This window comes from Oncorhynchus keta, chromosome 30 (genome assembly GCF_023373465.1).
Source record: "Oncorhynchus keta strain PuntledgeMale-10-30-2019 chromosome 30, Oket_V2, whole genome shotgun sequence".
In the NCBI taxonomy this organism is placed as follows: domain Eukaryota; kingdom Metazoa; phylum Chordata; class Actinopteri; order Salmoniformes; family Salmonidae; genus Oncorhynchus; species Oncorhynchus keta.
In genome coordinates this window covers 45,690,502-45,702,899 of record NC_068450.1, presented here as the reverse complement: position 1 = coordinate 45,702,899, position 12,398 = coordinate 45,690,502, and the positions used below count along the sequence as shown (strand labels likewise).

The 12,398-nt window shown below is 42.8% G+C and overlaps 1 protein-coding gene across 2 annotated transcripts in view; it reads right to left on the bottom strand.

The window, feature by feature from the left end:
* LOC118363593 (platelet-derived growth factor C-like) overlaps positions 1–12,398 on the bottom strand; it is an 85,635-nt gene that overhangs the window by 34,083 nt on the left and 39,154 nt on the right. For both annotated transcript variants that reach the window (XM_035744598.1, XM_035744599.2), the window contains exon 2: positions 9,684–9,879. In XM_035744598.1, coding sequence (XP_035600491.1) covers positions 9,684–9,879 — 196 coding nt within the window. The remainder of the gene's footprint in view (positions 1–9,683; positions 9,880–12,398) is intronic.

Here is a 12,398-nt window from a genome sequence, read left to right as displayed (position 1 = left end):
GGGGATAAACATACCTGCATTTGTCCAATAGAAACTCTCATTAGCAACTGGTGGTTGATTAGCAACTGGTAATGATTACACTCTAGATCAGCTAGATGGGCTCCCGAGTGGTGCATCAGTGTAAGCCACTGCATCTCAGTGCTTGAGGCGCCAGTACAATCCCTGATACGAATTCAGGCTGTATCACATCCGGCCGTGATTGGGAATCCAATAGGGCGGCGCACAATTGGCACAGCTTCGTCCAGGTTTGGCATGGGTAAGCAGTCATTGTAAATAAGGATTTATTCTTAACGGACTTGCCTAATTAAAGGGTAAATAAAATATTTAAAATAATAAAATATGCAGGCAAGCGTGTGCAAGGCAATATTGAAATGTTTCACCGTCTGTCACCTTGATTACAAAAATTTCTCCACAAGTGCACCTACGTTTTAAACTTTCATTCATAGGCTAGGCTGCAGTAAACTCATGGGTGTAGGAAAAATTTGACTATCATGTACTAGTCTAAACCTATCGATGTTACATTGAGCTAGGTGAATGGAAAATGAATGACTCATCAAATATGCTGCCATGGAAATAAGGCCAAACTCATTAGAAAAAATTATCGGCACTGATTAGCAGTCAATATTCAGCCTTTCCTGACAAGGTTTAGATGACTGAAGCAGGGCGGTGCACTCTCGGATCAAAACGCTTACAGCCCCACGGTGGCAGATGGGTCATCTATAATGCAGTGCAACCTGCTTATTACATAGTTTCACATTTTCCGATGCTACATGTTCAACATCCCGTTTTGGATTTGCAAATCCACCGACGTACATGCATCACTTGCACACATTGTTTAAAGAAATACAGTAACAGTTCTCGAGAATGGTTAAATAGCACTGTAGCCAAGTGTCTCAAGTGTCTGTGCTGCTGTGCCAAACGACACGTTGCAAGAGGCGAAAAACACTCAAATATGACTGCGCTCTTTGGTGGATTTGGGCAGCATGTTTTGAGCATCTGAACAACCGAAGATCTTACTCATCTTGAGGATGACCGCTCGCTGGAGGTGCTCTCACACCCTTTCTAGCGCTTTCCCCCCCCCTCCACCCTTTTATTTGTTTTATTCCCGGCTACTGCTGCTGATTAGAGAACCAAGGATTTTAGGATTTTGCATTCTCTTATTTATTTACTGGTTATTGTGATGTGAGGCGTAGGGTAGAGAACCTTAGCGACATCACGTAGCTTGGAATGGATTCCTACGGGGGTGCACTGGATTCATTTTTTCAACAGACTAGGAGAGAGACCGTGGATGTTGCCGATGAGTTGGAAGGGGGTAGAGCTAACAAGAGGGTGTGTGCGGGTGTTTGTAAGAGAGGGAGAGAGAGAAGCAGAGAGGGGAGGAGGAGACCGACAGTGACAGTGATTGGGAGAGAGAGCGAGAGAGAGAGCATGTGTGTGAGAGACACTTGTGGAGATCTGTCTGCTTCTGCTTGTGTGTGCATGAAGTCATTTGTTTGCCATCCCTGCCAACCTGATCAGATTAAACATGTTCTCTGCCCCTGCTTGAAAATGAAAAATGCGGGAAGTAGAGAGAGGTAGACGTGGCAATGACTTGCATGACCCTGCATGAGGATGTTATTGTCTGCTCCCCTCCTCGGGAAACTAGTGCAGTCTTGTATGGAAGTAGGGCCAGAACAAAGGCTGCAAATCCTCACTCTTCCCCAATGTGGGACTCCTCTTCTTGGGCATCAGACACCACAGTGACCCCACTCATCAAAATACATCCACCCACCCAAGATGGCTGAACGTGGGGTCAAATTACCAGGACTGAAACCTCCGGATGGTTCTTCTGACGGCAGAATAAGCTTGGCCTTTTATGTCATCATATCGTAGGTGAGATTAAGGGCTGTGGCAGGGAGAGATGATCTAGGATCAGCCTGAGTATGATGACAACACATCTCTGGGTATCTGGCTGGCTGTGGCATTGTCATGTCATACGTCTTAGCTGCAATCAGGGGACTCTCCAACAATAGCCAGCCACTCTCTGGGGGGGGTCTAAGACCTCCCGATCATTTTGTACAATCACACGGCCCGTTCCGCAGGGAACTAGCCGCTGACAAAATATGTGCCCATGGCGTATGGCTGCGGCAGCCTTGGCAAAACAAATCACTCGGTCGCTGTGCTTTTCGATATTCATCAGCAGCCACATGGGGAAAAAGGCAATTTCACAAATGGGCCTGTTTGACTATAAATCTTTAAAAACGGCCCACAACACAGCAACATGTCATGCTCCCCCGGGCATAGCCTCTGCATGCTAACTGAACTGGGGAGTGTCCAAGCTGGCTAAAGCATAGAGAAAGACGAGGTAAACTACTACCACTGTAAATAGAGTTACAAAGTATAGGCCTACATTCTGTATAGTTGCAGTATACTACATCATTGTCGTTGTACATCCTGTATTTAAATGAGTGATTAAATGACATCCATCAGGTATACCCTAAGGCGAAACAAATCATGCAGACATATACTACATGACCAGAAGTATGTGGACACCTGCTTATTGGACATCTCATTCCAAAATCATGGGCATTAATATGGAGTTGGTCCACCCTTTGCTGCTATAACAGCCTCCACTCTTCTGTGAAGGCTTTTACACTAGATGTTGGAACATTAGAAGCAAGTCCCCGCAGCATTCAGCCACAAGAGCATTAGTGAGGTTGGAAAGAAAAGCAGAGGTAAAGGCATACTTACATTCTCAAGTGGAGAAAGCTGCAATAGCAGCCATAGCTGAAGCCCAGGTTCTCTAAGTACCTGCCGATGATGAAAACAGAGAGCCATGACATCTGATAGAAACCCAGATGGCACCTCTCAGCGCAACTCAATGCACCCGTGAGTATGTACACTGCCTCACAATTATTGCAAATATGTGCAAAAGTATTTCTGTAGATTTCTTGCGATTTTGTGTGGTTTAATTTGTGTGAAAAGACACATTTTGATGCAACTTAATTTATAGGTAATTTATAGGTGGGGGGGGGGGTCAATCTTCGGAATAATATTTTTTTTGTCCCACATTTAATTATTTAATATACAGTTGAAGTCGGAAGTTTATCTACACCTTAGCCAAATACATTTAAGCTCAGTTTCACAATTCCTGACATGTAATCCTAGTAAAAAATGAGCTGTCTTAGGTCAGACAGGATCACCACTTTATTTTAATGTGAAATGTCAGAAAAATAGTAGAGAGAATGATTTATTTCAGCTTCCATTTCTTTCACCATTCCCAGTGGGTCAGAAGTTTACATACACTCAATTCATATTTGGTAACATTGCATTTAAATTGTTTAACTTGGGTTAAGCGTTTCGGTTAGCCTTCCACAAGCTTCCCACAATAAGTTGGGTGAATTTTAAACATTCCTCCTGACAGAGCTGATGTAACTGAGTCAGGTTTGTAGGCCTCCTTGCTCACACATGCTTTTTCAGTTCTGCCCACAAATGTTCTATAGGATTGAGGTCAGGGCTTTGTGATGGCCACTCCAATACCTTGACTTTGTTGTCCTTAATTAAGCCAATTTGCCACAACTTTGGAAGTGACTTGAGGTCATTGTCCATTTGGAAGACCCATTTGAGACAAAACTTTAACTTCCTGACTGATGTCTTGAGATATTGCTTCAATATAACAACATAATTTTCCATCCTCATGATGCCATCTATTTTGTGAAGTGCACCAGTCCCACCTGCAGCAAAGCACCCCCACAACATGATGCTGCCACCCCCATGCTTCACAGTTGGGAAGGTGTTCTTCAGCTTGCAAGCCTCACCCTTTTCCTCGAAACATAACGATGGTCAAACAGTTCTATTTTTGTTTCATCAGACCAGAGAACATTTCTCCAAAAAGTACGATCTTTGTCCCGATGTGCAAACCGTAGTCTTCAGATTACCTCAACAAATTGACAACTTGAATGCCAAAGGTCTGCAAGGCTGTAATTGCTGCAAATGGAGGATTCTTTGACGAAAAGCAAAAGTTTGAAGAACACAATTGTTTTTTCAATTAAAAATCATTATTTATAACGTAGTCAACGTCTTGACTATATTTCATATTCATTTTGAAACTAATTTCACGTGTGTTTTCATGGAAAACAAGGACATTTCTAAGTGACCCCAAACTTTGGAAAGGTAGTGTAAATGATGAGAAATGCTCAGTCTGAAGCCATTCGGCTATGGGTTTCACAGCCCTATAATAATGATATAAGTCATACCACATTAAAGGGGTATATTTACAACCTCTGGAATATAACATGTTGGGTAAAGTGGTATAGGAGAGTCTGACATACTTGAGTTCAGTCTTTGCCAATGAGAACAAACAGGGGCCTAGCTTCGTCCTTCATGACTGGGAAAATCCTCGATTCTAGGCCGTAGAAAATCCTACATCTCATTAGATCAGAACAGAATGGATCAATAGTGATTCATGTTACGTGTTTACATCCTACAAAAAAGGATAGTGTGATATTTGTCTACCCATATGATGCAAATCATTGTCAGGGTATTTGATATAAGCTTCATTAACAAAAGAACACCATGGTTGTAATGACAAACAGGTCGTTTGAAAATGTGTAAAATGTGTTTGTTTTGGGTCCACACTGGTAAGTTAACTTTTGTAAATTATACAGATGGTTGTCTTCTGAATGGTCAGGGAATAGCACTTTCCATTCAGCTTCAGGAAATGTTGATGTAAGACTTGATCACACCTGTAGAGACTAATTCTATACGTTACCCCATTGTTGCGTATCCATTGTTCACTAGACACACGAAATCTGCTGAAATACATTTTGTACGAATTGAGTGTGAGATTGTGTTGACACTGCTCAACGGCCTCGTGACACAAAGCCATTGAGACCATCGCAGGTCAAGTTAGCAGTGGTCAACATTGATACAGTCAGATGCTACAATACAGAAACAGACCTCCGATGTGAAAAGTCAAGCAGGGACCTGTCAGTCCTACAGGAAACCAGCATAACACCGACACAATCTTTCCACTTCAGAACACGATTACACACTATACGGGAGAGATTATCAATGTAGGAGAACAACCACATAACAAAAGAGGGTCCAACCAAGCCCACCTGCCGTCTCGCCAGCCACAGTCGGCTGCCTCCGGAGAGGATTCACCCAGACAGTACTCAGCCAATACTTCAGGAGCTAAAAATGTAACCAAGTACCTGATACGTTGTGAAAATGGTGAGTTCTGGCCTTCTGAAGTTTGACGACCATCCAGAAAACTATTGGGCCTGGAAACCATCCTTCCTTAGCAGTACCCAGGACTTAAATCTGACAACCAGAGAAGAGCTGGACCTACTCTCCAAATGGCTGAGTCATCTGAGCAGGCCAAGAGCATAAAATAGGTGCATGTACACAACGCAACAGCAGGGCACACACTTGTATGGCAGAGAATTGAAGACTGCTATGGTTCACCTGAAGAAATTGAAGACGCACTTCTGAAGAAAATTGAAGATTTCCGAGGATAACAAACAAAGACAACCAGAAGTTGAGAGTTTGGGGACCTGCTTCTAGAGCTGGAGTCAATCCTATCACAGAGAAGCTTCCTACAGCGTCAAAATACAAGGAAGATAAATAGGGTTGCATTCCCACCTTTTTCCTTCTTTGCCAAGTTCATCCTAAACCAAGCAAAGCCACACAGTGTTCCAAGCTTTGCCTTCTTGAACACGAGGCTATAGCTCTTCAAAGACTGAGAAACCACCTACGAAGCACAACAAAACACAGAACACCAGTGTCCATAAGGAAGACAGAAGTCTCATCTGTGTCTGAAGCCAACCAGACTCTCAGGGAAGAAAGTTGAGGACCCAGGCAGTGTTGTTCCACAACAATCATCATCCGATGAGAAAATGTTGCAGTTTAAGGAGCAAGATACTAGATAAAGCTTAAGTCTAGTCTCAAGGACGACCACATGTTACAGATGCTGTGCTTCAACCAGTCATCTCGCAAAAGATGGTGGGAAAGGGGTGCTGTGCAAAGAATGTGACAGTGATAGACATCCATCCACGCTGCATCCGGGGTCAGCCTCATGGAAAACAGAACTCCGCTACCAAGGAAAATCATGGCGGAAAGCAAGAGGAGAGTGCAACACTTGCAGTAACCTCAAAGTGCACTGAGATCTGTGGAGATGCATTCAGCTCGAGGTCATGCTTTAAGATATGCTAAGACAAAGTGTAACCCGCAGGCCGCAGAGAAAGGCGTTCAGAACGTACGCTGTCTGAGACAAACAAAGTAATAAGTCTTTAGCAAGAACCAAGTTCTTCGACCTCTTTGCTGTCCGAGGCGATTCCGCTCCATACACTCTGAAGACATGTTCAGCAGTTGTGGAGACATCTGGGAGGAGCGGAAGCAACTACATCATTGAGTCAATGGAGGGCAAGGCACAGCTCACTCTCACCACTCACATAGAATTGGACATGATGCCAGACGATAGATCAGAGAACCCCCTCACCTGAATTTGCACGTCATCACCCTCATCTGAAGCCAGTCACAGACAAGATTCCAGTACTCTTCCCAGACACAAGCAGGAGGAGGATTGCTGTAAGATATCTACTGAGAATGCACAAATCAGAGATGAGTACAATGGGCCGCACAATGCACACTACGCGCAATGTCTAGACCGAGGCTGGGTCATCATCGGGGAGTTACGCATGTCTGGACGGAGCTCACAAGCTAGCGAAAGTGAGCCTTCACGAAACAAAAGTGCTACACAATGGACGCACAACATTCCTTAGCCCTTGCTCTAACAGGATCCAGATCAAGGCGAGACTGGTTAACACTACACTGCGCCAAGGTACCACAGAAACGAATGGCCTGTTGGACTCATCGTCAAAACTGTACCCAGCAGTGACAAAAGTTTGAAAAGTTGAAGTCATAGCCATGAAATAGGGCACCCTTAAGGTGTACTTCAGACATGTCTCCGAAGTCGTCCTAATCATCAAAAAAGTGATATAAAAGTTATTTTATTTCACCTTTATTTAACCAGGTAGGTTTAGTTGAGAACAAGTTCTCATTTGCAACTGCGACCTGGCCTAGAAAAAGCAAAGCAGTTCGACACATACAACAACGTAGAGTTACACGTGGAATAAACAAGCATACAATCAATTATACAAAAGAAAAAGTCTATATATATATATATATATATATATATATATATATATATATATATAGGATAAGGGAGGTAAGGGAGGTAAGGCAATAAATAGGCCAGTAAGTAATTACAATATAGTAATTTAACACTGGAATGGTAGAACGTGCAGAAGATGAATGTGCAAGTAGAGATACTGGGGTGCAAAGGAGCAAGATAAATAAATAACAGTATGGGGATGAGTTATTTCGATGGGCTATGTACAGATGGGATATGTACATGTGCAGTGATCTGTGAGCTGCTCTGACAGCTGGTGCTTAAAGCTAATGAGGGAGATATGAGTCTCCAGCTTCAGAGATTTTTGCAGTTCGTTCCAGTCATTGGCAGCAGAGAACTGGAAGGAAAGACGACCAAAGGAGGAATTGGCTTTGAGGGTGGCCAGTGAGATATACCAGCTGGAGCGCATGCTACGGGTGGGTGCTGCTATGGTGACCAATGAGCTGAGATAAGGCGGAGCTTTACCTAGCAGAGACTTGTTGATGAAATGGAGCCAGTGGCGACGAGTATGAAGCGAGGGCCAGCCAACGAGAGTGTACAGGTCGCAGTGGTGGGTAGTATATAGGGCTTTGGTGACAAAACGGATGGCAATGTGATATACTGCATTCAATTGGTTGATTAGAGTTTGAGGCTATTTTGTAAATGACATCGCCGAAGTCGAGGATCGGTAGGATGGTCAGTTTTACAAGGGGATGTTTGGCAGCACAAGTGAAGGATGCTTTGTTGTGAAATAGGATGCCGATTCTAGATTTAATTTTGGATTGGAGATGTTTAATGTGAGTCTGGAAGGAGAGTTCACAGTCTAACCTGACACCTATGTATTTGAAGTTTTCCACATATTCTAAGTCTGAACCATCCAGATGCTGGGCGGGTGCGGGCAGCGATCGGTTGAAGAGCATGCATTTAGTTTTACTTGCATTTAAGAGCAGTTGAAGAGTTATATGGCATTGAAGCTCATCTGGAGGTTAGTTAACACAGTGTCCAAAGAAGGGCCAGATGTATACAGAATGGTGTCGTCTGCGTAGAGGTGGATCAAAGAATCACCAGCAGCAAGAGCGACATCATTGATGTATACAGAGATGAGAGTCGGCCCGAGAATTTAACCCTGCGGCACCTCCATAGAGACTGCCAGAGGCCCGGACAACAGGCCCTCCGATTTGACACACTGAACTCTATCAGAGAAGTAGTTGTTGAACCAGACAAGGCAATCATTTGAGAAACCAAGGCTATTGAGTCTGTTGATGAGGATGTGGTGATTGACAGAGTCGAAAGCCTTGGCCAGGTCAATGAATACAGCTGCACAGTATTGTTTCTTATCAATATATCGTTTAGGACGTTGATCGTGGCTGAGGTGCACCCATGACCAGCTCTGAAACCAGATTGCATAGCGGAGAAGGTGCATGGGATTCGAAATGGTCGGTAATCTGTTTGTTGACTTGGCTTTCGAAGACCTTAGAAAAGCAGGGTAGGATAGATATATGTCTGTAGAAGTTTGGGTCAAGATTGTCCCCCCTTTGAAGAGGGGGATGACCGCAGCTGCTTTCCAATCTTTGGGAATCGCAGGCGACATTAAAGAGAGGTTGAACAGGCTATTAATAGGGGTTGCAATAATTTTGGCAGATAATTTTAGAAAGAAAGGGTCCTGATTGTCTTGCCCGGCTGATATGTAGGGGTCCAGATATTGCAGCACTTTCAGAACATCAGCTGACTGGATTTGGGAGAAGGAGAAATGCGGAAGGCTTGGGCGAGTTGCTGTGGGGGGGTACAGTGCAGTTGACCGGGGTAGGGGTAGCCAGGTGGAAAGCATGACCAGCCGTACAAAAATGCTTCTTGAAATTCTCAATTACAGTGGACTTATCGGTGGTGACAGAGTTTCCTATCCTCAATGCAGTGTGCAACTGGGAGGAGGTGTTCTTATTCTCCATGGACTTTACGGTGTATTTAAACTAAGTGAGAACTGTTCTGATAGACATATAGTTATCTATACATAGTATTATAGTGCTCTATTGCACTACTCTGTCATCTAGTGGCAAACGTGGGTACCGTAGCTTTAAATCAACCAACTTTGTGTTCAGAGCTCATTCCAACAGAAACATACAGATAAGCTTCATCTTCCTTACCTACTAGGCCTTTGATAAAGATACATTTTTAAGTAGGCACCTTTGGTTTTTGAGTCATTAGTACATGCTTTTGTTCATTCAAGCTGTGCTTTCTAGAAGATTAACATTTTAAAAAGTTTATTCTAGGCTTTAGGGATGCAATGATGCTAAGCTAATGTGTGCTAACTAATCACCATAGGAGAATACATGGCTGTGTGCTCTATTTTATACACTTGTCAGCAACGGTGTGGCCGAAATAGCCAAAACCACTCATTTGAAGGGGTGTCCACATCCTTTTCTATATATAGTGTAGCTATGTTGTCTATATGTTGCATTTGTAATATAAATCTTAGTTGTACTCACAATATGTTATATGCACATTTCATATGTGTTTTTGCTTATGATCTTACTTGCATATTCCATCCTCTGGGTCTTCCAGGCCAAACCTCTCGTCGAAGGATAACTGGATTCTCATGTTGTCATTGGAGGCCACTAGTCTCCAGACCAACACGGTACTCCTGGGGTAGGTGAGTGGGAAGTCCGGACTATGGATCACTCCCTCTCCTGTGATGGGGATTATCTTCTCATGCTGGGAATCTTGAACTCCTTGGAAAAATATTTGGGAAATGTTACTTTTATATTATATTTACATTGGTAGAAGAGATGTTTGAGATAAGATGAAAGATTGTTTAAAGATGAATAGGAATGGTCAACTTCATCCCTGCTGGCATTGTAATTGTGGTTTATTAAAGATGTTGGCCATTTCAGGACATGGTAGAAACCTACTGATGCACAAGGCTAAGAAAAAAAAACTTTTTGGATGGCAATGTATTGGAATAATGAAATGCCATACTTATAACAATAAACCTTATATCCATTTTTGGGAAATGCAAATGGGGTGGAAGCCTCACAACCTCCAATATAATACAATGTAAACACAGAACAAAGTCATGACGATACAGAAGTAAGTAAAAATATCTCTGAGGAAAGAGGAAGAATGCGCAGACTGTTCTGCCAGGCTAAATATCCGGACACCGAACTGATAAAGAATAATTTATTCGACAGAGGCTATGAGTTACCAGCTAAATTGCATCTTCATTAAATATTGATAATCAGAGCCTCTGATAATATTTGAAAAGTAATACAGTGGAGTAATAAAAGTATAACTTAATAAATGGTTATGAGACCTCTGTGTTGAAATGTGGACACGGTTTTATGTTCTGCCAACGCAGCACCGTTTCAGAGAGTTGATGTGGATCAATGCAATAATCCTCAAATCACCACACTAAGTTTTTACTCACAAGAAGTTGGTTTCTGCTGGTAAGAGTGCAAGTATGAAACATGTAAGGTCTGCTTTGCAATGTCATTCTCACTATAGTCTCTGTCTGACAAATAATCTACTTTTGTTAATCGAAGGAAGAAAAAAAACTGTTAAAACATTGAATGGTCAGAGGGGCAAACACTAAAGCAGGGACACTTATGATTGGGTCCTTCATACTGTATTTGAGTAGGCCAAAATAATTGTTCCAGTTTGCCATTCGGCATAGTAAAGCATCAGTCCACTGCCCCTGCCTAAACAACTGAACATCACAACATCTATTAAGCTTAATTTATTTTGTGAAATAAATAATTGCCTGAACACTACCGTTTGACAAAAGATCAAGTGTTGCCTCAAGAAGCACGTGACCTTCCCTATAGGGGCAAAGTATTTGAGTGACTTTTACAACCATAGCAGAGAAAAAAGAAAACATCTCAACGCTTCCCCAACACCTTTCTGTCACTATCGTTTGCACAAATCTCTCACTGCTGTCAGCGGTTTCTTTAAAAAAAAAAATACAGCTACAATACACTATGATTCAGCATCTTGTCCCATAAACTCCTGGAATGACTTAACGAGCTACCCACAACGGGCCGGTTTCCCCGGGACCTGCAGCCAAGGGGTCTTAAATCACACCCCTCACGCTGCCCCTCTATACTCCCTCTCTCCATCAGGGCCTGTCACCTCAAGGAGAATACACTGTCAATAATTTGTCTGTTTGCCAGCCTACCGGACCAAAATTCACTGCCTGTCTCCCACCTGACCACCCACCACGACAATAATAGCGAGCTGAACCAATCTCCTAAGAAACAGTGTCGTTATGATGTCACATATAGATGTATTAGGGAGATCGGCTTTAAAACAGGCAGCTTTGAGGAATAAGAGGAAAGTAAGCTTTTCCAGATGAACAATTGGATTTTAATTGCGCAGGATAGCATTTCCATTCTCTAATCAAGAGTCAGGCAAAGGGAGACTGTGCAGAACCATCTCACAAATTTTGCCATGTTAGTATGATTTAACAAGGAAGGGTAGACTATACATCTATAACACAGTGCTTTCTGCCAGTGTTGGTCAGATGACCCCAGATCACTATTACAGGTCGCAATAGCAGGGAGTTTTCCCCGAGTGCTGACTGCGTTGTCTGGACAACATTGCTGACCAAGGGAGTCGTCGACAACAGAAAGACATTGTGCGTAAGTGTCTGATCCAAGATCCAACTCGATTTGATCCACTGTGACACAAGTTGTACATCTGGCACTAAATACAGTGCTTGTCGACCACAAATATGAGATAAATAATTGGGATGACACAGCTTGGTCAGATAACACATCAGACACCGTCAAAAGATTTTGATGTTTCCATTTAGGGTTGGTGGCACGCCAGCTAGGAAAGGGAGAGAATTACGTAAGACACAAATTATAAGGAACGGTCGCATGTCAAGACTTCTCAATGAAGTCGGTTCTTTCACAGAAGTAAAAAATAAAAAAAATAATAAAAAAACCTTGGCTTCCAACACCAACCACAGCGAGGAAAAAGAAAAGCCAACTTGTTTGGGTAGGCAAGCTGTTGCAGCAAAATGATTCTTTCACTCCCCCGGAGATAGAAAACGGACATTTTGTGCAATATCATTCCAGACAAAAGAGCCTATTACCCTTCAAGCAGTATTTCATGGCTGTACACCTCAGATACACCTCTTCCAGAAGACAAAACACCTTATGTTCTCAGTCAGAGATAAACAGATCATCCTTGTTGCTTCAGCCAACTTTTATTTGATGTCTTTGATGTCACTAAAAAAAAGGTTTTATAG